We start from the raw sequence: 21,366 nt of genomic DNA, 5'->3' as shown, positions 1-21,366 counted from the left end.
AACAGGGTAATAAAGCAGGCAGTAATACCAACAACAGTAAGGTATGAAACAAATCTTGAAAAGGATATCAAGATCAACATAAATAAACTTTTAGTATTGTATAAGGAAAAATGTATTTAAGAGCAATGTTTTAAAATTGTAAATGATTCAACTGATAACCTTGATAGCACTGTTGATGGCACCTTCCACCACTTTTCTGATGATTAGAGTTGACTGATTGGGCAGAAATTGGCCAGGTTGGACTTATCCTTACTCTTGTGTAAAGTTCATAACTCAGCAATTTTCCACAGCGTTGTACTTGTACTGGAACAGCTTAGCCTGGGGTGTAGAAAGTTCTGGAGAACAAGAATGCTGTCAGGGCTCAAAGCCTTTGCAGTATCCAGTGGCTCCAATAGTTTCTTGATACCACAAAGACTGAATCGAATTAGCTGAAGACTGGTATTTGTGATGTTGGGGACCTCTGGATGAGGCGGAGCTGGATCATTATTCACTCAGCATTTCAGGCTGAAGGTTGTTGCACATGCTTCTACCTTATCTTTTGCAATAATGTGCTGGGCTCTCTCATTATTAAGGATGCAAACCTCGTGTAGCCTCTGCCATCAGTTTCTTAATATCACATAGGTTGAATCGAATTAGTTGAAGACTCACATCTGTAATGTTCATCATTGAATCATAGAATCCCTAGAGTGTGGAAACACACCATTCGGCCCAACAAGTCCACACCGCCCCTCCAAAGAGCATCCCACCCTGACTCATTCCCCTACCCCTGCATTTCTTCATTTCTAACCCACCTAACCTAAACATCCCTGGACACTACGGGCAATTTAGCATGGCCAATCCACCTAACCTGCACATCTTTGGACTGTGGGAGGAAACTGGAGCACCTGGAGGAAACCCATGCAGACACGGGGAGAATGTGCAAACTCCACACAGGCAGTCACCCAAGGGTGGAACTGAACCCGGGTGCCTGGCGCTGTGAGGCAGCAGTGCTAACCACTGAGCCACTGTGTCTGTCCTGTTGGGGACCTCTGGAGGAGACTGAGATGGATGATTCTCTCAATACTTCTGGCTGAATACTGTTCAGCCTTATTTTTTGCACTGATGTGTTGGGCTCCCTAATTGAGGATGGGAGTGTTTATGGACCCTCTTTCTGCAGTAAGGTATTTAATTGTCCACTACCGTTAATAACTAAGGCAGGACTGCTGAACTTAGATCTGATCTGTTGATTGTGGAATTCTTAAGCTTTGCATGTCACTTGCTGCTTACACTGTTTGGCATGCAAATAGTCCTGTTCTATGTCTTCACCAGGTTAATACCTCATTTTTAGGTATACCCGGTGCTGTTCCTGGCATGGCCTCCTTCATTTAACCAGCGTTCATCCCTCACTTGATGGCATGGTTTAGTGAGAGATATTCCGGGCCATGACATTGCAGGTTGTGTTGCAACACAATTCGGCCGCTGCTGGCACGCAGCACCTCTTGGATGCTGAGTCTTGAGTTGCTAGATCTGTTCACAATCAATCCCATTTAACACAGTACAGTGCCAAACAACACAATATTATCAGCATGATGATAGGAATTCTTCTCTACACTTACTGACATTGTCATGGACAGATGTATCTACTGCAGGCAGAATGGTGTGGATAATGCTAAGCATCGTTTTCTTCTTGTTTGTGCACTCACCTTCTGTCATTGAGCCAATCTAGCAACATTGAGGACTCAACCAGTAGTGATAGTGTGGAACTTCCCCCATTCTTTGTCATGACATTGAATTCTCCACTGAAAGTACATTCTGTACCCTTGCCATTCTTAGTGCTTCCTCCAAATGCTGTTTAACATAACAAGTACTAATTCATAAAGCCAAGGGGTTGGTGTGAGGGTGGGTCGGAGGTATGTGATGATCAGCAGGGGGGTTACTTTGCCCATGTTTGACCTGATGCCATGAGACCTCATGAGGTCCAGAGTCAATGTTGAGAACTCCCAGGCCAGCCCTTCCTGACTCTATACCACTGTGTTATCAACTTTGCTGAGTCTGTCCTGCTGGTGGGACAGGACTAAGCAGGGATGGATGTTGTGTTTAAGGTATAATTCCATGTGTACGACTATGCCAGGCTGTTGCTTATCTGGTCTGTGTGTCAGCCTGCTAATTTTGACTCTAACTCCCAGATGTCATTAAGGAGGACATTGCAGTGTCAATAGGGCTGTGATTGTCATTTCTGGTGTCTTAGTCAATGCCATGTGGTCTGTCTGGTTTCATTCCTTTCTTCTTTTTTAGTGGCTAATGTAACTGGATGGCTTGCTAGGCCGTTTCAGAGGGCAATTAAGACTCAACCAGATTGCTATGGGCATGGTAAATATCTGGAATCACACGTGGGCCAGGCCAAATAAGGACAACAGCTTCCTTCCCTCAGGTCATGAGTGAACAATTGTCAATAGTTTCATAATCATATTCGACTTTTAATTCCAGATTTTTATTGAACTCTAATTCCACCACCGTGTGGTGGATTCTAAACCAATCCAAAGAAAATGGCTTGACTCTCGGGATTACTAGTCAAGGCAATATCACTAGGCTATCACCTCCCACTGTCTTTCAAATTCTCTATATCCTTTCGAAAATATAACCAGCTGAATTGCATATAACATTCCAAGTTCAATGTAACCAAGGTTAGACACAAGTTCAAATTAATTTCTCTACTCTTCAATTCTATCTCTCTAGAAATAAATCTTGAAGCTTATTTGTTTTTGTCAGGGCCTTTTCAAACTTCGATTTTTATTTTCCATGTTAGTTGTGACTACCAAATGTTCTTATCAAAATGTAATATCTCACAGTTACCTATGCTGAAATCAATTTGCAAATTATATGACCATTATCTAACTTGACATTTTCTTGCAAATTGCCATGGTTCTCTTTGGTATTGAGTATTTCTCTGAATTTTCAGATCTACTCCCATTATTGATTATGAAATTGTGTTTATGATTCCAATGTGTAAATTATTATTATAAATCATGAAAATGGTTGAACCACTTATCCTTCAAGGACCCAAATTCCTGCTTTCTGCCACTCAAAATAGCACTCTTTACTTTCTGTCCCTGCTTTCTGCGTTTCAGCCAATGAGTCATTCATTTTGATAATTGTCCTCTGATTCACATTCATTGACCTTATTCATTTGTCTGTTAGGAGGTACCTTATCAAAAGCCCTTTGAGAAATTTGGATATTTTACATTTCTGCAGTATCTATGTCAGTTCTCTGTCATCTCTTCAATGAATTCAATGAGGTTGGTCAAGGAAGTCTTTTGAAATCAACTAAGACTATTTGTTATGATATTTTTGGTTATTAGGCATATTTCTATAATCACTTTTAGTAGATTTTTCCGAGTATTTTCCTGTTTCTGACGCTAAAGTGACATACATTGTTCTCTCAATATGTTCCACCTCTTTTCATAAAATTAAATATAACTTTTGCTATTCACAAGTCATCAAGTACTGCATGTTTCCATAAAATGACTAAATCTGTGCAATACTGTCTCTGCTCTCTCCCCTGCATTATTTTAAAATATGTGGATACAAGCCACTTGACTGAGGCTTAATCATCTTTGCTTTCAATTAAGTTTATTTAATAATCCTCCTCTTTTCATGTTAATTGAATTTATGAATTTCTAAACTCATCTTCGAAAGTCATGAAGAAGGGTCTAGGCCCGAAACGTCAGCCTCTCTGCTCCTATGATGCTGCTTGGCCTGCTGTGTTCATCCAGCCCTGCACCTTGTTGTCATTGATAAGAGTCTGTTGGCTAAAGTTGAAATTCATGAAGTTGAGAGCAAATCATTCACCCTGGAGACTGCTGAGCAGCAAGAAATGAAGATTAGGGATACCAGACTGATACTGTAATTTACCTCAGCCTCTTAAATTGGATGGCAGTGATGCTTTAGTTGGTTCAAAATCTGATGAACAAATTCCAACCATACTTGCTACTGGCATAGAGTATAGTTTTTGTCTAAGTTAAGGATCTGTATATCCAGATTTCTTTGAAAGGATGTTAACCTTGGGAGATAGGACACATTGATTTCTTTTTAGAATGTTGTAGATTGTTTAATTCAGAGAATTTTCTTTTTAGAATGTTGTAGATTGTTTCAGCTGATTTGGTGCAAACTATCACTGCTGACAAAAGTGACCAGCGCTTTCAGAGCAGGATCATTGATGGGAATTTGCCTGAATTCTTCTCAGGGAGCTGGAATCTCTTAATGAGACAAATCCTTTATTCAAAGAACAAAGAACAAAGAAAATTACAGCACAGGAACAGGCCCTTCGGCCCTCCAAGCCTGCACCGATCCAGATCCTCTATCTAAACCTGTCACCTATTTTCCAAGGATCTGTATCCCTCTGCTCCCTGCCCATTCATGCATCTGTCTAGATACATCTTAAATGACGCTTTCGTGCCCGCCTCTACCACCTCCGCTGGCAAAGCGTTCCAGGCACCCACCACCCTCTGCGTAAAGAACTTTCCATGCATATCTCCCTTAAACTTTTCCCCTCTCACCTTGAAATCGTGACCCCTAGTAATTGAGCCCCCACTCTGGGAAAAAGCTTCTTGCTATCCACCCTGTCTATACCTCTCATGATTTTGTAGACCTCAATCAGGTCCCCCCTCAACCTCCGTCTTTCTAATGTAAATAATCCTACTCTACTCAACATCTCTTCATAGCTAGCGCCCTCCATACCAGGTAAATCCTGGTGAACCTCCTCTGCACCCTCTCCAAAGCATCCACATCCTTTTGGTAATGTGGCGACCAGAACTGTACACAGTATTCCAAATGTGGTCGAACCAAAGTCCTATACAACTGTAACATGACTTGCCAACTCTTGTACTCAATACCCCGATGAATGAAAGCATGCTGTATGCCTTCTTGACCACTCTATCCACCTGTGTTGCCACCTTCAGGGTACAATGGACCTGAATACCCAGATCTCTCTCTGCATCAATTTTCCCCAGGGCTTTTCCATTTACCGTATAGTTCGCTCTTGAATTGGATCTTCCAAAATGCATCACCTCGCATTTGCCTGGATTGAACTCCATCTGCCATTTCTCTGCCCAACTCTCCAATCTATCTGTATTCTGCTGCATTCTCCAACAGTCCCCTTCACTATCTGCTACTCCACCAATCTTAGTGTCATCTGCAAACTTGCTAATCAGACCATCTATACCTTCCTACAGATCATTTATGTATATCACAAACAACAGTGGTCCCAACACAGATCCCTGTGGAACACCACTGGTCACAGTTCTCCATTTTGAGAAACTCCCTTCCACGACAACTCTCTGTCTCCTGTTGCCCAGCCAGTTCTCTATCCATTTAGCTAGTACACCCTGGACCCCATGCAACTTCACTTTCTCCATCAGCCTACCATGGGGAACCTTATCAAATGCCTTACTGAAGTCCATGTATATGACATCCACAGTCCTTCCCTCATCTATCAACTTTGTCACTTCCTCAAAGAATTCTATCAAGTTGGTAAGACATGATCTTTGCTGCACAAAACCATGCTGCCTATCACTAATAAGCCCATTTTCTTCCAAATGTAAATAGATCCTATCCCTCAGTATCTTCTCCAGCAGCTTCCCCACCACTGATGTCAGGCTCACCGGTCTCTAATTACCTGGATTATCCTTGCTACCCTTCTTAAACAAGGGGACAACATTAGCAATTCTCCAGTCCTCCGGGACCTCACCCGTGCTCAAGGATGCTGCAAAGATATCTGTTAAGGCCCCAGCTATTTCCTCTCTCGCTTCCCTCAGTAACCTGGGATAGATCCCATCCGTACCTGGGGACTTGTCCACCCTAATGCCTTTTAGAATACCCAACACTTCCCCCCTCCTTATGCTGACTTGACCTAGAGTAATCAAACATCTATCCCCAACCTCAACATCCTTCATGTCCCTCTCCTCAGTGAATACCGACTCAAAGTACTCATTAAGAATCTCACTCATTTTCTGTGACTCCTCGCATAACTTCCCTCCTTTGTCCTTGAGTGGGCCAATCCTTTCTCTAGTTACTCTCTTGCTCCTTATGTACGAATAAAAGGCTTTGGGATTTTCTTTAACCCGGTTTGCTAAAGATATGACCCCTTTTAGCCCTCTTAATTCCTCATTTCAGATTGGTCCTACTTTCCTGATATTCTTCCAAAGCTTCATCGGTTTTCAGTTGCCTAGACCTTATGTATGCTTCCCTTTTCCTCTTTGCTAGTCTCACAGTTTCACCTGTCATCCATGGTTCCCTAATCTTGCCCTTTCTATCCCTCATTTTCACAGGGACATGTCTGTCCTGCACTCTAAATCAACCTCTCTTTAAAAGCCTCCCACATATCAAATGTGGATTTACCATCAAACAGCTGCTCCCAATCCACATTCCCCAGCTCCTGCCAAATTTTGCTATAGTTGGCCTTTCCCCAATTTAGCACTCTTCCTTTAGGACCACTCTCGTCTTTGTCCATGAGTATTCTAAAACTTATGGAATTGTGATCACTATTCCCAAAGTAATCCCCTACTGAAACGTCAACCACCTGGCCGGGCTCATTCCCCAACACCAGGCCCAGTATGGCCCCTTCCCGAGTTGGACTATTTACATACTGCTCTATATAACCCTCCTGGATGCTCCTTACAAATTCTGCTCCATCTAAACCCCTAACACTAAGTGAATCCCAGTCAATGTTGGGAAAATTAAAATCTCCCGTCACCACCACCCTGTTGCTCCTACATCTTTCCATAATCTGATCAATGCAGCAAAATGTACAATAGCTAATTTTGATAGGAATAACAGAGAGACAATATACAATGAAGGGCACAATTCTAAAGGGGCTGCAGATGCAGGGAAACTTACATGGATAATTCATTGAAGATGGCATGACAGATTCATTTGACAGCTCAATTAGTAAAACAAAACATATGTCAGGCTTTATTAATTTGGACACAGAGTACAAGAATAAGGAAGTTGCCATCAATATTGTGGAGTTACCAGTAACCAGGAAATGAACTGCAACAGGTCACTGGCTGGGTATTTGCCAGTGAGTAACTCATTTTCTGACTCCTTAAAGCCTGTCCACTATTTACAATGTACAAGTCAAGAGAGTGTTAGAAGAGTCTACACCTGTCGGGATAAGTGCAGCTCCAACAACTCTGAAGAAGCTCATCCATAACAAGGCAATTGGCTTGAGTTAGTGCCCCATCAGCATTCACTTCCATCATCAGCAACATGCAGGAGGGGAACTAGCAGATGGTAGAGTTTCTGCCTATCTGGCACCCTTGTCCTTCCTGGTGGCACAAGTCAGGGGTTTGGCACAGGCTGTCTAATGGGTTTGGGTGAGTTACTGCAATGCATCTTGCAGATGCTCGATATTGTGTTGTTGGCTACCTAGCAGCAGACTGTTGGAGGGAAGGTGGGGTGGTGAAGTTGCTGGTGTTTTCACAGACCTGGAAGTTGGGTTGTCAAAGGAGCTGACAGCAAAAAGCAGTGTTCTCTCATTCTCAGCACGAAGAGTCGAACCTTAAAGCAAATCAACGAAAAGCTCTTTCTCAAAGACGTAGTTTGAAAACTGATAAAGTTTCAAAGAGCAGGATTTCTCAATGTTCCCATGTGAATTTGAAATCTGGTCTGAAAATCTTTCTTTATTTTGCAACTGTCTTTGATCTCACGAAGGAAATGAAAGGAACTGTAAGAAGTCAATGCTTTTATCTTCCAAATCTGTACACTTGACCGAAATGGGTGCTGGTCCTTTTTTGCCTATTTCTTTGCAAAACCATGTTGTTTTGTCTTGTCTGTCTATCAGTGATGTGCTTGGAATTAAGGGGATATAGCTTAATTTTGTACCGTAGTTTAGTTGGTAACCAGTTTTGCCACTTGTTTATTATAAATTTTGAATGTAATTAACCTTGTGAAAGTCTCTTTTATTCTCAGTGACAATTGTAAAGAAAAATAAACTGATTATTTTGGTTCAGTTATACATTTACACTTTTGGTTTAGCTTGTGGAATAGTTGGGCTGATTATCAGTGTACTGTTTCTGTGAGACTTATAACAATGCTGTTGAGCTTCTTCAGAGTTGTTGGAGCTGCGCTTATCCAGGCATCTAGAGAGATTTCCATCACAAACTTGAATTGTGACTTGTAGATATTGGACATGATTTGAGGAGTCAAGTGGTGAGTTACCCAAGCCTCTGACTTGCTCTTATAACCACAATGTTTATATGCCTGGTCCAGTTCAGTGTCTGGTAAATGGTAATCTTGAGAATGTTGGATTCAGTGATGCTGCTGAATGGTAAAGGCAAATGGTTGGATCCTCTCTTTTTGAGATGGTCATTGCCTGGCACTTATGTGGTCTGTCGAAACCAGATGCAGGCTAGTTCAAGTCAGAAGGGGTTCATGTTTGAGATATTTTATATTTTAACATTTCAGCTGACCCAGATATACAGGTTTAAGGAATTAAAATTACCTTCATCAATTCAGTGCACTGCAAGGAAAACTGGTGCTTTTATTGCACCTCTTCACTTAGGCTTATTAGTCAATGACCCATACTACTGATTTATCACTTATCTTTACTAGCTGCTTTCAACTGGTAAACTTGCGTAATGCAGGAATAACTTTCTTAAAGGGGTAATGTTCCACTTCAGATTTCTCCTCACATTACGAAACAATATTAAGTCACATTTCTGCGTAGATTGCATGAATGAACAACATAGATTTTGGAGCAGACTCACCTGTGCTGAAAATCCACAGAAAAATCCATACCAAAAGTGAACAAATGTGAAGGCAAAATTTTTATAGAAGAAGTAACTGAGAAATCTGCACATGCGAAAATATGACCACCTTCCATGGACTAATAACAGACGCTGCAGATAACGAAATTGAGCAAAGGAGAAATCACTTGAAAGGACAGCCTGTGTTCCTTCTTCACCACTTATACCAACTCCAATGTGAGCAGCTGTAGGAAAATGAATGAGATATTATTTGAGTAACTTTGCATCTTTAAAAAGACTATGGAATAATGTTGAATCTGGAGTGGGACAAAAGTGAATAATCAACCAGGGGATCATGAATCAGAATCTCTGAAATGACTACCATCCTCTTCCATACAGAAGTAATGTTTTAAGAGGCACAAAAAAAATTCAGCCCATCCCCAGCCTAGTCTCCAGCTTAATGAATCGAAATCCTGTGGAAATCTCCTCAGTACAACATACCTAGGACACTAACTGTTTCTCTGATCTTGTCTGATAGTTTCCAGCTTCCCCAAAATTAACCCTCTTGGAAGCTGCCATTTTGGGCCTGTTCTGGGAGGCCAGCTGTCTATGGGCTTATGGCTCAAGTTCAGGAACAATACTAACAAATATTGTCAAGGTCAGGGGAGCTTGGTACAAAATGCGGTCACAGATAAAATGTATGCGTTCCCTTATTGCCTGTGATCAATAGGTTTTGTTTAGAAAGAGGTATGGTTTTTCTTTCTAAAGGGGGGCTAAAAGCTCTTCTATTCTGATGTGAAGACAGATAAGCCCCCTGTGCCTTGCATCCTAGGTTCGTAAAAGAACTAGCTACAGAGATAATGGATGCATTCATTGAAATTTTTCAGAAGTTTTTGGACTTTGGAGAAGTACTGGAGGTTTGGTAAACTGCTAAGGCGACACCCTTATTCAAAAAGCATATAATTATAGGCCAATTAACATAGTATCTATTGTTGGAAAAATGTTGAATCGATAAGTAAGAAGTAATAGCAGTGCATTTGGAAAATTAATATGATCAACAGAGTCAGAAAGACTTCATGAAAGGAAAATCATATCTGACTAATTTATTTGAGTTTTCGAGGAAGTCTCATCCACAATGGACAGAGGGGAACCAGTAGATGTGTTGTATTTGGACTTCCAAAAGACATTTGACAAGGTACCTCACCAAAGGTTGTTATGAGATAAGAGCCCATGGTGTTGGGGGCAGTATATTGGCTTGGATAGAGAATTGGCTAGTTGGCAGGTAACATCGAGTGGTGATAAGGGGTTCTTTTTCAGGTTGGCGACCTGTAACCAGTTGGGTTCCACAGGGATCTGTACTGGGACCACATCTGTTTGCAATATAAATTAATGACCTGAAGGAAGAAACCGAATGTACTTTTGGAAGACACAAAAATAGGTGAAAAGGCAAATTGTAAGAAGGATAAAACAGTTTACAGACAGCTGTTGATACATTAAATAATTGAGCAAGAAGTTGGCAAATGGAGTATAATGTGGGAAAATGTGAACCTGTTGATTTTGGAAGGGAGAATATCTGCAGAAAGCTGCAACCAAGAGGGACTTGGGAGTACTTCTGGATGAAACACAAGAAGGCTAGCATATAGGTGATCAGGGAGACTAATGGAATGTTGGCCTTTTTTTCAAGGAGGTTGGAGAATTAGAGTAGTGAAGTCTTATTGCAACTTACAAGGTGCTGGTGAAACCACATCTGGAGCACTGTGACCTGTTTGGTCCCCTTAACAAAGGAAGCAGGACATTGCATCAACACTGGGGAAGAAGGGAGCTGTTCCGATAGGACGGTTCCACCTGAATCCTGTTGGGACCAGAGTCTTTGCGAATGACATCACTAAGGCTGTGGATAGGGCTTTAAACTAAATAGTGGGCGGGTAGATTCAGCTGCATGGAGGATTATGGAAAGAGGTAAAGGAGGGTGGAGGGCTCAGCAGTGGTGGAAGTTTCCAGAACAAGTAATAGGGCAGACAGTATGAAAAAGGTCATGAACTTAACTTCAGACACAGCAGGTAAGGGGACAACTATGAGAAGGGGAGCAGTCAATGCAAGACTGGGGATGTTGTAATTAAGTGCATGCAGTAAACGAAACAAGATAAATGAGCTTGTAGCGTAGATTGAAATTTGTGGGTATCGCAGAGACGTGGCTACAAGGGGATCACGGCTGGGAACTAAATATCAAGGATACAAATCTTACTAACAGGACAGGCAGATAGGGCAGGTTTGCCTTGTTTGTAAAAAAATGAAATTAAATTAATAGCAAGAATTAATATGAGTCAGAATGCATAAAATTTGTGTGTGTAGAGTTGAGGACCCGCGAAGGAAAAAAAGACCATGATGGAAGTTGTGTTCAGGCCTTTGAGCAGTAGTCAGGATGTGGGGAAGAAAATAAATAAGGAGCTACAAAAGGCATGTAAGAAAGGCACGATGACATTGATCATGCGGGGCTTCGATATGCAGTGGACTGGGAAAATAAGGTTAGTAGCAGATGTCAAGAAAAGGAATTCATGGAATGTCTATGAGATTGCTTTTTCGGAGCAGTTTGTGGCAGAGCCCACCAGGGAACAGACAATTCTGGATTTAATGAGACAAACTTTATTAGGGAGATGAAGGTGAAAGAACCCCAAAGGAGCACTGACCACAATATGAAAGAATTCACCCTGCAGTTTGAGAGGGAGAAGACTGAATCTGGTGTAACAGTATTACAATTGAGTGAAGGTAACTATAAAGACATGGAGGAAGGAGCTGACCAGTAAAGGTGACTACAAAGACATGAGGGAGGAGCTGGCCAGAGTTGATTGGAATAGAAGACTAGCAGGGAAGATGGTGGAGCAGCAATGGCAGGAGTTTCTGAGGTAATTCAGGAGGCACAGCAGAAATTCAGCCAAAGGAAACATATTAAGGGGATAATGAGGCAACCATGGCTGATAAGGGAAATCAAGAACAGCATAAATGCAAAAGAAAACACATACTATTTGGTGAAGATTAGTGGGAAGCCTTTAAAAACCAGCAGACGATAACTAAAAAAAAAGCAATAATGGGAGAGAAGATATGAGATTAAGCTAGTAAATAATATAAAAGAAGATTGTAAGAGTTTTTTTAAGATATCTACAAGGCAAGAGACAGTTAAGTATGGACATTGGATCGCTGGTAAATGAGGCTGGAGAAATAGTAACAAAGAGCAAAGAAATGGAGCCAAACTGAATAGGTACTTATCAGCAACATACCAGAACTTCAAGTCAGTCGCGGCAGAGGTAAGAGTAGCAAAAATCACTAAGGCTACACCCTAGAGTTCTGAAGGAGATAGGTGAGGAGATCACAGAGGCATTGCGGTGATCTTTCAGGAATTACTGGACTCTAGGAGGGTCCCACAGGATTGGAAAGTGGCTAATGTAACACCCCTGTTAAAGAAGGGAGGGAGGCAGAAGACAGGAAACTGAGGAAATATAGGCCAGTGTGAGAAATTGTATTATGATTCTCTTTACTAACTCACTCACAAGCACTCTATGTTTACTACACCGCGTTTCCATTCATTCATTCATAAAACCTCTTATAAGTTAAACATCCCTTCCTAGGCTGCCAACCCATTACTGCTTCTTTACACCTTTCAGTTCTTATTGGCCCCATGCTGCAAGCAGTGTTTACACCTGTTTCTGTATCAAAGGCTACCCCTGAATAAGTGTTGATACTGTAACCTACTCAGAACAATGCTATTCCTGCAATTGTGTCTCCGTAACTCACTCGAAACTATGGAAAGATTATAATATTAATTAGCCCTTAGTAACCATCTCTCGGGACCTGAATAGGCTGCAGGACATCAAACAGTTTCCTCCGCCAGCATGTCCCTACAGTCTGAAGTTTCGGGCCTAGACCCTTCCTCTGATGCTGCTTGGCCTGCTGTCTTCATCCAGCTCTACACCTTGTTATCTCAGATTCTCCAGCATCTGCAGTTCCTGCTATCTCTGTCCCTACAGTCTGCTGCTTTTTATCTCTTTGAAATTTCCTTATCCACTACCTATTTCTATAACACTATACGACCTATTTCTAAGTTTTATTTAGGTCTACGAACTTACAGATTTATACTTTTTAAATACATATTAAATAGCGCCACTACCCTCTTTAAGAAACTTACTATCAAAACAGCGCTTCAGTGAAACTGCATAAATGAATGTATAGGAACTGTGAAAAACTGGCAATAGCAGATGAAATCTCTCAACTGCAGGAGATCAGTTTAATATCCTCTGTTTATTTATTTAGTTGGACTATAATCTGGCACTGTGTAATTTCTGACCTTGTTCACCTTAGTCCAACACTGGCACCTCCACATCACTAGATCACATAGGTCCAGTATTTCTACTAACGTTACTAACTTTAAAGATAAAAGGACTAACACCTCTTAATTATGTAATCACACATCGGACAGGCATTCTAATCCCATCAGGAGTAACAGCCAGAATTTCACAAGTGCTTAAACTATCTCCTGCTTCCCAAGACAGATGTCACGCAAACTTGTGGACAAATGATACAACTATGTGACACTATAGTGCTAAATTTAAATGTATGTAAAAACTGTATAAAAGAGGCTACTGTAAAACTGTAGAGATAGTAGGAACTGCCGATGCTAGAGTCTGAGATAACAAGGTGTAGAGCTGGATGAACACAGCAGGCCAGGCAGCATCAGAGGGGCAGGAAAGCTGATGTTTCGGGTCTGGACCCTTCTTCAGAAATGGGGGAGGGGACGGGGACTCTGAAATAAATAGAGGTGGAGGCGATGATGGAAGGTGGACAGAGGAACAGATAGGTGGAGAGAAGACGGACAGGTCAAGGAGGCGGGGATGGAGCCAGTAAAGGTGAGTGTAGGTGGGGAGTTGGGATGGGGGTTGGTCAGTTGGGAGGGAGGGGCAGGTAGGTTGGAAGGAAGACGGACAGGTCAAGGAGGTGGGGGCGAGCTGGGCTGGTCTTGAAATGAGGTTGGGGGTGGGGAGGTTTTGAAGCTGTGAAGTCCACATTGAGACCATTGGGCTGCAGAGCTCCCAAGCGAAATACATGAGGTGCTGTTCCTCCAGCCTTTGGGTGGTATCGTTGTGGCACTGGGGGAGGCCTAGGATGGACATGTTGTCCAAGGAGTGGGAGGGGGAGTTGAAGTGGTTTGCGACTGGGAGGTGTAGTTGTTTGTCACGAGTAGAGCATAGGTGCTCCACAAAGCGGGCTCCAAGTCTCCGCTTGGTTTCCCCAATGTAGAGGAGGCCACATCGGGAATAGCGGATTCCATATACCACATTAGCAGATGTGCAGGTGAACATCTGTTTAATGTGGAAGGTTTTCTTGGGGCCTGGATGGGGGTGAGGGGGGAGGTGTAGGGGCAGGTGTAGCACTTCCTGCGGTTGCAGGAAAAAGTGCCAGGGGTGTTGGGGCTAGAGGGGAGTGTGGAGCAGACGAGGGAGTCACGGAGAGAGCAGTCCCTCCGGAAGGCAGGTAAGGATGGGGAGGGAAAAATGTCCTTGATAGTGGGGTCAGATTGCAGGTGGTGGAAGTGGCAGAGGATGTTGCGTTGAATCCGGAGGTTCGTGGGGGCGAGGGGAATTCTGTCTTTGTTGTTATTGCGGGGAGGGGGTGTGAGGGATGAGTTGTGGGAAACGCGAGAGAATGCGGCCAAGGGTGTTTTCGACCACTGTGGAGGGGAAATTACGGTCCTTGAAAAATGAGGACATCTGGGATATCTGGGAGTGGAATGCCTCATCTTGGGAGCAGATGCGGCGGAGGCGAAGGAATTGGGAATAGGGGATGGCATTCTTGCAGGAAGGTGGGCGAGAGGAGGTGTATTCTAGGTAGCTGTGGGAGTCGGTAGGCTTAAAATAGATATCAGTTTCCAGGTGGTTGCCAGAGATGGAAACAGAGAGGTCCAGGAAGGAGACAGAGGTATCAGAGATGGTCCAGGTGAACTTAAGGTTGGGGTGGAAGGTGTTAGTAAAGTGGATGACCTGTTTGAGCTGCTGGTGGGAGCATGAGGCGGCACCGATACAGTCATCGATATAAGGGCGGAAGAGGTGGGGTTTAGGGCCAGTGTAGGTACGGAAGAGGGATTGTTCCATGTATCCTACAAAGAAGCAGGCATAGCTTGGGCCCATGCGGGTACCCATGGCTACTGCCTTTGTTTGTAGGAAGTGGGAGGAGTTGAAGGAGAAGTTGTTAAGGGTAAGGATGAGTTCGGCTAAGCGGATAAGGGTGTCAGTGGAGGGGGCTGATCCGGCCTGCGGGAGACGAAGAAGCGGAGGGCTTTTAGGCCATCTGCATGGGGAATGCAAGTATATCGGGACTGGATGTCCATGGTGAAGATGAGGTGTGGAGCACGGGGAATCAGAAGTTTTAGAGGAGGTGGGTGGTGTCATGGACGTAGGTGGGGAGTTCCTGGACTGGGGGGAGAAGATGGAGTCAAGATAAGTGGAGGTAAGTTCGGTGGGACAGGAGTAGGCAGAGACAATGGGTTGACCAGGGCAGTCAGTTTTATGGATTTTGGGAAGGAGGTAGAAACGGGCAGTGCAGGGTTGGGGAACGATGAGGTTGGAGGCTGTGGGTGGGAGGTCACCTGAGGTGATGAGGTTGTGGATGGACTGGGAGATGATGTTTTGGTGGTTGGGGGTGGGGTCATGATCAAGGGAGCAGTAGGAGGTGGAGTCAGAGAGTTGGTGCCTGGCCTCGGCGATGTAGAGGTCAGTGCGCCATATTATAACTGCACCTCCCTTGTCCGCGGGTTTTATCGTGAGGTTAGGGTTGGAGCAGAGGGAGCGGAGGGCTGCACATTCTGTGCGGAAAGAGGTTGGAGTGGGTGAGAGGGGTGGAGAGGTTGAGGCAATTGATGTCACAACGGCAGTTGGAGATGAAGAGGTCGAGGGAGTGTAGGAGGCCTTGGGGTGGTGTCCAGGAGGATGGGGTGTGTTGGAGGCAGGAGAAGGGGTCAGTGGGGGGGGGGGGGTTAGGCTTGCGATTAAAGTAGTAAGCGCGGAGGTGGAGACGGCGTAAAAACTGTTCAATGTCCAGATGTGAGCTGTATTCGTTGATGTTCGGGTGGAGGGGGATAAAGGTGAGTCCTTTACTAGGGACTGACTGTTCGTCCTCAGTGAGGGGGAGGTCTGGGGGGATGGTGAAGACCCGGCAGGGCTGGGTGCTAGTGAATACTGTGGAGCTGTTGGCTGTGGGGGCAGTGGGCGGAGTGGCATCAGCGGTGGGCAGCGGCGTTGGCGGTGGGTGGAGCGGCATCGGGCAAAGCAGCGTCGGCAGGTGAGTCCTTGATGTTGGTGGCGGCGGTGGTGTTGGCAGGTGCGGCTTCGATGTCAGTAGTGCTATTGGTCTCGGAAACGGAAGCAGCAGTATCAGCAGTGTCGATGGCAGTCACGGTACCGGAAGTGGCGTGCCAGGTGTCGCCGGACATCATCCGTGGAATCCGCGGGTGCCCCGATAGTGGCCACATGGCCAATGGTGGCGGGCACATTGTGGGGAAGGTCTTGGGTAGGGTTGGGGACTTGGGGGGTGGAAGAGGCCTGTCTTGGGTGGCAGGTACCAGTAAGTTTGGTATACTTACGGTTTTTAATGTCCAATAAGGCGGGGTGGAATCGTGAATTGAGGTTGTGGATCCTGCGAAGAATGAAAAACAGGAGAGGTCCTTTGCAGGTTTGGGACAGGGAGGCTCTGAGCTGGGGTAGGCTTGATTGTAGGGCCAGGAGATGCTGGCGTATTGCTGCGAGTGTGTGTTTGAGAAGTCGCAGAGAAAAACGTTTTTCGAGGATCTGAATGTTCTGTATTTAGCGGTCGTCGCGGTTGGGGCCAAATTGGGAAGGCCTGAAGATAGATTGCAGTCCATTTGTAATGAGCAAGCTATCCTAGATCTGGTCCTGTGTAATGAGACAGGAATAATTAATGACCTCATAGTTAAGGATCCTCTTGGAAGGAGTGATCACTGTATGGTTGAATTTAGAATACAAGTGGAGAGTGTGAAGATAAAATTCAATACCAGGGTCCTGTGCTTGAACAAGGGGAACTACAATAGAATGAGGGAGGACTTGGCTAAAGTAGACTGGAAACAAAGATTTTATGGTGGGACAGTTGACGAGCAGTGGAGGACTTTCAAAGCAATTTTTCAAAGTGCTCAGCAAAAGTATATTCCAGTGAAAAGGAAGGACTGTAAGAAAAGGGGTAGTCTGCCATGGGTGTCTAAAGAAATAAGGGAGGCTATCAAATTGAAAGAGAAGGCATACAAAGTGGCCAAAAACAGCATGAAACTACAAGATTGGGAAAACTTTTAAGGTCAACAGAAAGCCTCAAAAAGAGCTATAAAGAAAAGCAAGATAGAACATGAGAAAAAACTAGCACAGAGTATAAAGACAGATAGCAAAAGTTTCTGTAAATATATAAAACAAAGAAGAGTGGCTAAAGTAAACGTTGGCCCTTTAGAGGATGAGAAGGGGAATTTAGTTATGGGATATGATGAAATGGCCGAGGCATTGAACAGGTATTTTGTATCAGTCTTCACAGTGGAGGACACTAATAACATGCCAGTAATTGACAAAGAGACGAAGGTAGGTGAGGACCTGGAAACAATCATTATTACGGAAGAGGTAGTGTTGGGCAAGCTAATGGAGCTAAGGATTGATAAGTCTCTTGGCCCTGATGGAAGGCATCCCAGGGTACTAAAAGAGATGGCAGGAGAAATAGCAGGTGCACTGGCGGTAATTTTCCAAAATTCGCTGGTCTCTGGGGCAGTCCCAGCAGATTGGAAAACAGCAAATGTGACGCCACTGTTTAAAAAGGGAAGTAGACAAAAGATGGGGAATTATGGACCAGTTAGCTTAACCTCTGTAGTGGGGAAGATGCTTGAGTCTATTATCAAGGAAGAAATAGCAAGGCATCTTGATAGAAATTGTCCCGTTGGGCAGATGCAGCATGGGTTCATGAAGGGCAGGTCATGCTTGACAAATCTTTTGGAATTCTATGAAGATATTACGAGCCAGGTGGACAATGGGGACCCAGTGAATGTGGTGTACCTAGATTTCCAAAAGGCTTTCGACAAGGTGCCGCACAAGAGGCTACTGCATAAGATAAGGATGCATGGCGTTAAGGGTAAAGTATTAGCATGGATAGAGGATTGGTTGACTAACAGGAAGCAAAGAGTGGGGATAAATGAGTGCTATTCTAGCTGGCTGTCAGTGACTAGTGGTGTGCCTCAGGGATCGGTGTTGGGACCGTAATTATTTACAATTTATATAGATGATTTGGAGTTGGGGACCACGCGTAGGGTGTCAAAGTTTGCAGATGACACTAAGATGAGTGGCAGAGCAAAGTGTGGAGAGGACTGTGAAACTTTGCAGAGGAACATAGATACATTGAGTGAGTGGGCAAAGGTCTGGCAAATGGAATACAATGTAAATAAATGTGAAGTCATACATTTTGGTAGGAGTAATATTAAAAAGGATTATTACTTGAATGGTAAAAAGTTGCAGCATGCTGCTGTGCAGAGGGACCTGGGTGTCCTTGTGCATGAATCACAGAAGGTAGGTCTGCAGGTACAACAAGTAATTAGGAAGGCAAATGGAATGTTGTCCTTCATTGCTAAAGGGATTGAGATTAAAAGCAGAGAGGTTATGTTGCAGCTGTACAAGGTGCTGGTGAAGCCACACCTGGAGTACTGTGTGCAGTTTTGGTCTCCTTACTTGAGAAAGGATATACTGACACTGGAGGGGGTGCAAAGGAGATTCACTAGCTTGATTCCGGAGTTGAGGGGGTTGGCTTATGAGGAGAGTCTGAGTAGATTGGGATTACATTCATTGGAATTCAGAAGAATGAGGGGGGATCTTATAGAAACATATAAAATTATGAAGGGAATAGATAAGATAGATGTAGAGAGGATGTTTCCACTGGCAGGTGAAGCTAGGACAAGAGGGCATAGCCTCAAGATTAGAGGGAGCAGATTTAGGACTGAATTGAGAAGGAGCTTCTTCACCCAGAGGGTTGTTAATCTATGGAATTCCTTGCCCGGTGAAGTAGTTGATGCTATTTCAGTAAACGTTTTTAAAGATAAGGTAGATATTTTTTTGAACAATAAAGGAATTAAGGGATACGGTGAGAACACCGGTAAGCGGATCTGAGTCCATGAAAAGATCAGCCATGATCTTATTGAATGGCGGAGCAAGCTCAAAGGGCCGGACGGCCTACTCCTGCTCCTAGTTCTTATGTTCTTATCCGGTTCCGTAGGCAGGTACTAAGAAAGGCAATGTGGCTGTAGTACCTGGTTTACTTCAGGATGTGGTTGAGCAGTTTCAGGGCCGAAGACATTACCAGAGGGTTGCAGTGGGAGTGAGATCCACTGAGGTCTTTCCAGAGGGAGGAGGGTAACTTCTTCAAGGTAGGCATCCTTAGAAGAGGCTTCACAATGGGGTTAAAACTCACTCAGAGATAGTAGGAACTGCCGATGCTGGAGTCTGAGATAACAAGGTGTAGAGCTGGATGAACACAGCAGGCCAGGCAGCATCAGAGGAGCAGGAAAGCTGACATTTCAGGTCTGGGTCCTTCTTCAGAAATGGGGGAGGGGAAGGGGACTCTAAAATAAATTGAGAGAGGGGGAGGTGATGATGGAAGGTGGATAAAGGACCAGATAGGTGAAGAGAAGACGGACAGGTCAAGGAGGTGGGGATGGAGCCAGTAAAGGTGAGTGCAGGTAGGGAGTTGGTCAGTTGGGAGGGAGGAGCGGGTAGGTGGGAGGGAAGACGGACAGGTCAAGGAGGTGGGGATGAGGCTAGTAGGTAGGAAGTGGGGGTGGGGGTTGGTCAGTGAGGTGGAGGAGCGAATAGGTGGGAGAAAAGACGGACAGGTCAAGGAGGCGAGGGCAAGCTAGGCTGGTCTTGGAATGAGGTCGAGGGTGGGGAGATTTTGAAGCTTGTGAAGTCCACATCAAGACCATTGGGCTGCAAGGTTCCCAAGCGAAATATATGAGGCGCTGTTCCTCCAGCCTTTGGGTGGCATCGTTGTGGCACTGGAGGAGGCCTAGGATGGACATGTCGTCCAAGGAGTGGGAGGGGGAGTTGAAGTGGTTCGTGACTGGGAGGTGTAGTCGTTTGTCATGAGCCGAGCGTAGGTGCTCCACAAAGCGGGCTCCAAGTCTCCGCTTGGTTTCCCCGATGTAGAGGAGGCCACAATGGGAACAGCGGATACAATAGATCACATTAGCGGATGTGCAGGTGAACATCTGTTTAATGTGGAAGGTTTTCTTGGGGCCTGGGATGGGGGTGAGGGAGGAGGTGTCGGGGCAGGTGTAGCACTTCCTGCGGTTGCAGGGAAAAGTGCTGGGGTGTTGGGGCTAGTGGGGACTGTGGAGCGAATGAGGAGGTCACGGAGAGAGCCGTCCCTCCGGAAGGCAAATAAGGGTGGGGAGTGAAAAATGTCTTTGGTAGTGGGGTCAGATTGCAGGTGGCGGAAGTGGCAGAGAATGATGTGTTGAATCCGGAGGTTGGTGGGGTGATACGTGAGGACGAGGGGAATTCTGTCTTTGTTGTTATTGCGGGGAGTGGGTGTGAGGGATGAGTTGCGGGAAACGCGAGAGATGTGGTCGAGGGCGTCTGCAACCACTAAAACTGTGCTTTGGATTCCATCGCCACCTTGAACTGTGCCAATGCAGATGCTCAATAAAGAGGCTTTTTTCACCACTCACTAATCTCAGTCATCAATGAACACGATCCCACACCAGTTAACCTGACCTCGGTCATTGATAAGATTTTCAAGTCCATTGTTAAGGATGAGACTGCAGAGTACTTGGAATTGCATGGTAAAATAGGGCTGAGTCAGCATAGGTTCGTTAATAGGAAGTCATGACTCATAAATCTGTTCGAATTCTTTGAGGAGGTAATGAACAAGTTAGACAAAGGAGAGCCAGTGGACATGATCAATTTTGATTTCCAGAAGGCCTTTGACAAGGTGCTGCACAGGAGGCTGCTAAATAACAGCCCATTGGATTAGGGGTAAGGTACTGCATGGATAGAGGATTGGCTAATTGGCAGAAGGCAGAGTTGGGATAAAAGGGTCTTTTTCAGGATGGCTGCTGGTGACTCGTGCAGTTCTGCAGGGGTCTGTGTTGGGACCACAACTATTCATGTTATACATTAAAAATCTGGAAGAAGGAAAGGAGGGCATTGTTGCTAAGTTTGCAGATGACACAAAGATAGGTGGAGGTGGAAGTAATTTTGAGGAAGTGGGAGGCTGCAAAAGAACTTGGAAATGTTCTAGGCAGATGGAATACAACGTGACAAAGTGTGAGGTTAGAGATGTACTGCCGAAGTTGTATAAGGCTCTGGTCAGACCGTATCTGGAATATTGTAAGCATTTTTGGGCCCCATATCTAAGGAAAAATGTGCTGGCTTTTGAAGGGGTCCAGACCAGGTTTACAAGAATGATCTCAGGGATAAAGAGCTTGTCATACGTGGAGTGGTCAAGGACTCTGGGTCCGTACTCGATGGAATTTTGAAGGATGAAGGGGGATACTGAGAGGCCTGGATAGAGTGAACATGGAGAAGATATTTCCACTAGTCGGCGAAACTGGAAACGGGGGGGG

General features: G+C 44.6%; 1 protein-coding gene across 1 annotated transcript in view; it reads right to left on the bottom strand.

Moving 5' to 3' along the window:
• atp8b5b (ATPase phospholipid transporting 8B5b) overlaps positions 1 to 21,366 on the bottom strand; it is a 253,067-nt gene that overhangs the window by 17,357 nt on the left and 214,344 nt on the right. The window contains exon 22 of the mRNA XM_048600294.1: positions 8,745 to 8,968. Coding sequence (XP_048456251.1) covers positions 8,745 to 8,968 — 224 coding nt within the window. The remainder of the gene's footprint in view (positions 1 to 8,744; positions 8,969 to 21,366) is intronic.

Source organism: Rhincodon typus, chromosome 1, assembly GCF_021869965.1.
Source record: "Rhincodon typus isolate 14 chromosome 1, sRhiTyp1.1, whole genome shotgun sequence".
NCBI classification, from domain to species: domain Eukaryota; kingdom Metazoa; phylum Chordata; class Chondrichthyes; order Orectolobiformes; family Rhincodontidae; genus Rhincodon; species Rhincodon typus.
This window is presented reverse-complemented; position numbering and strand designations above follow the sequence as displayed.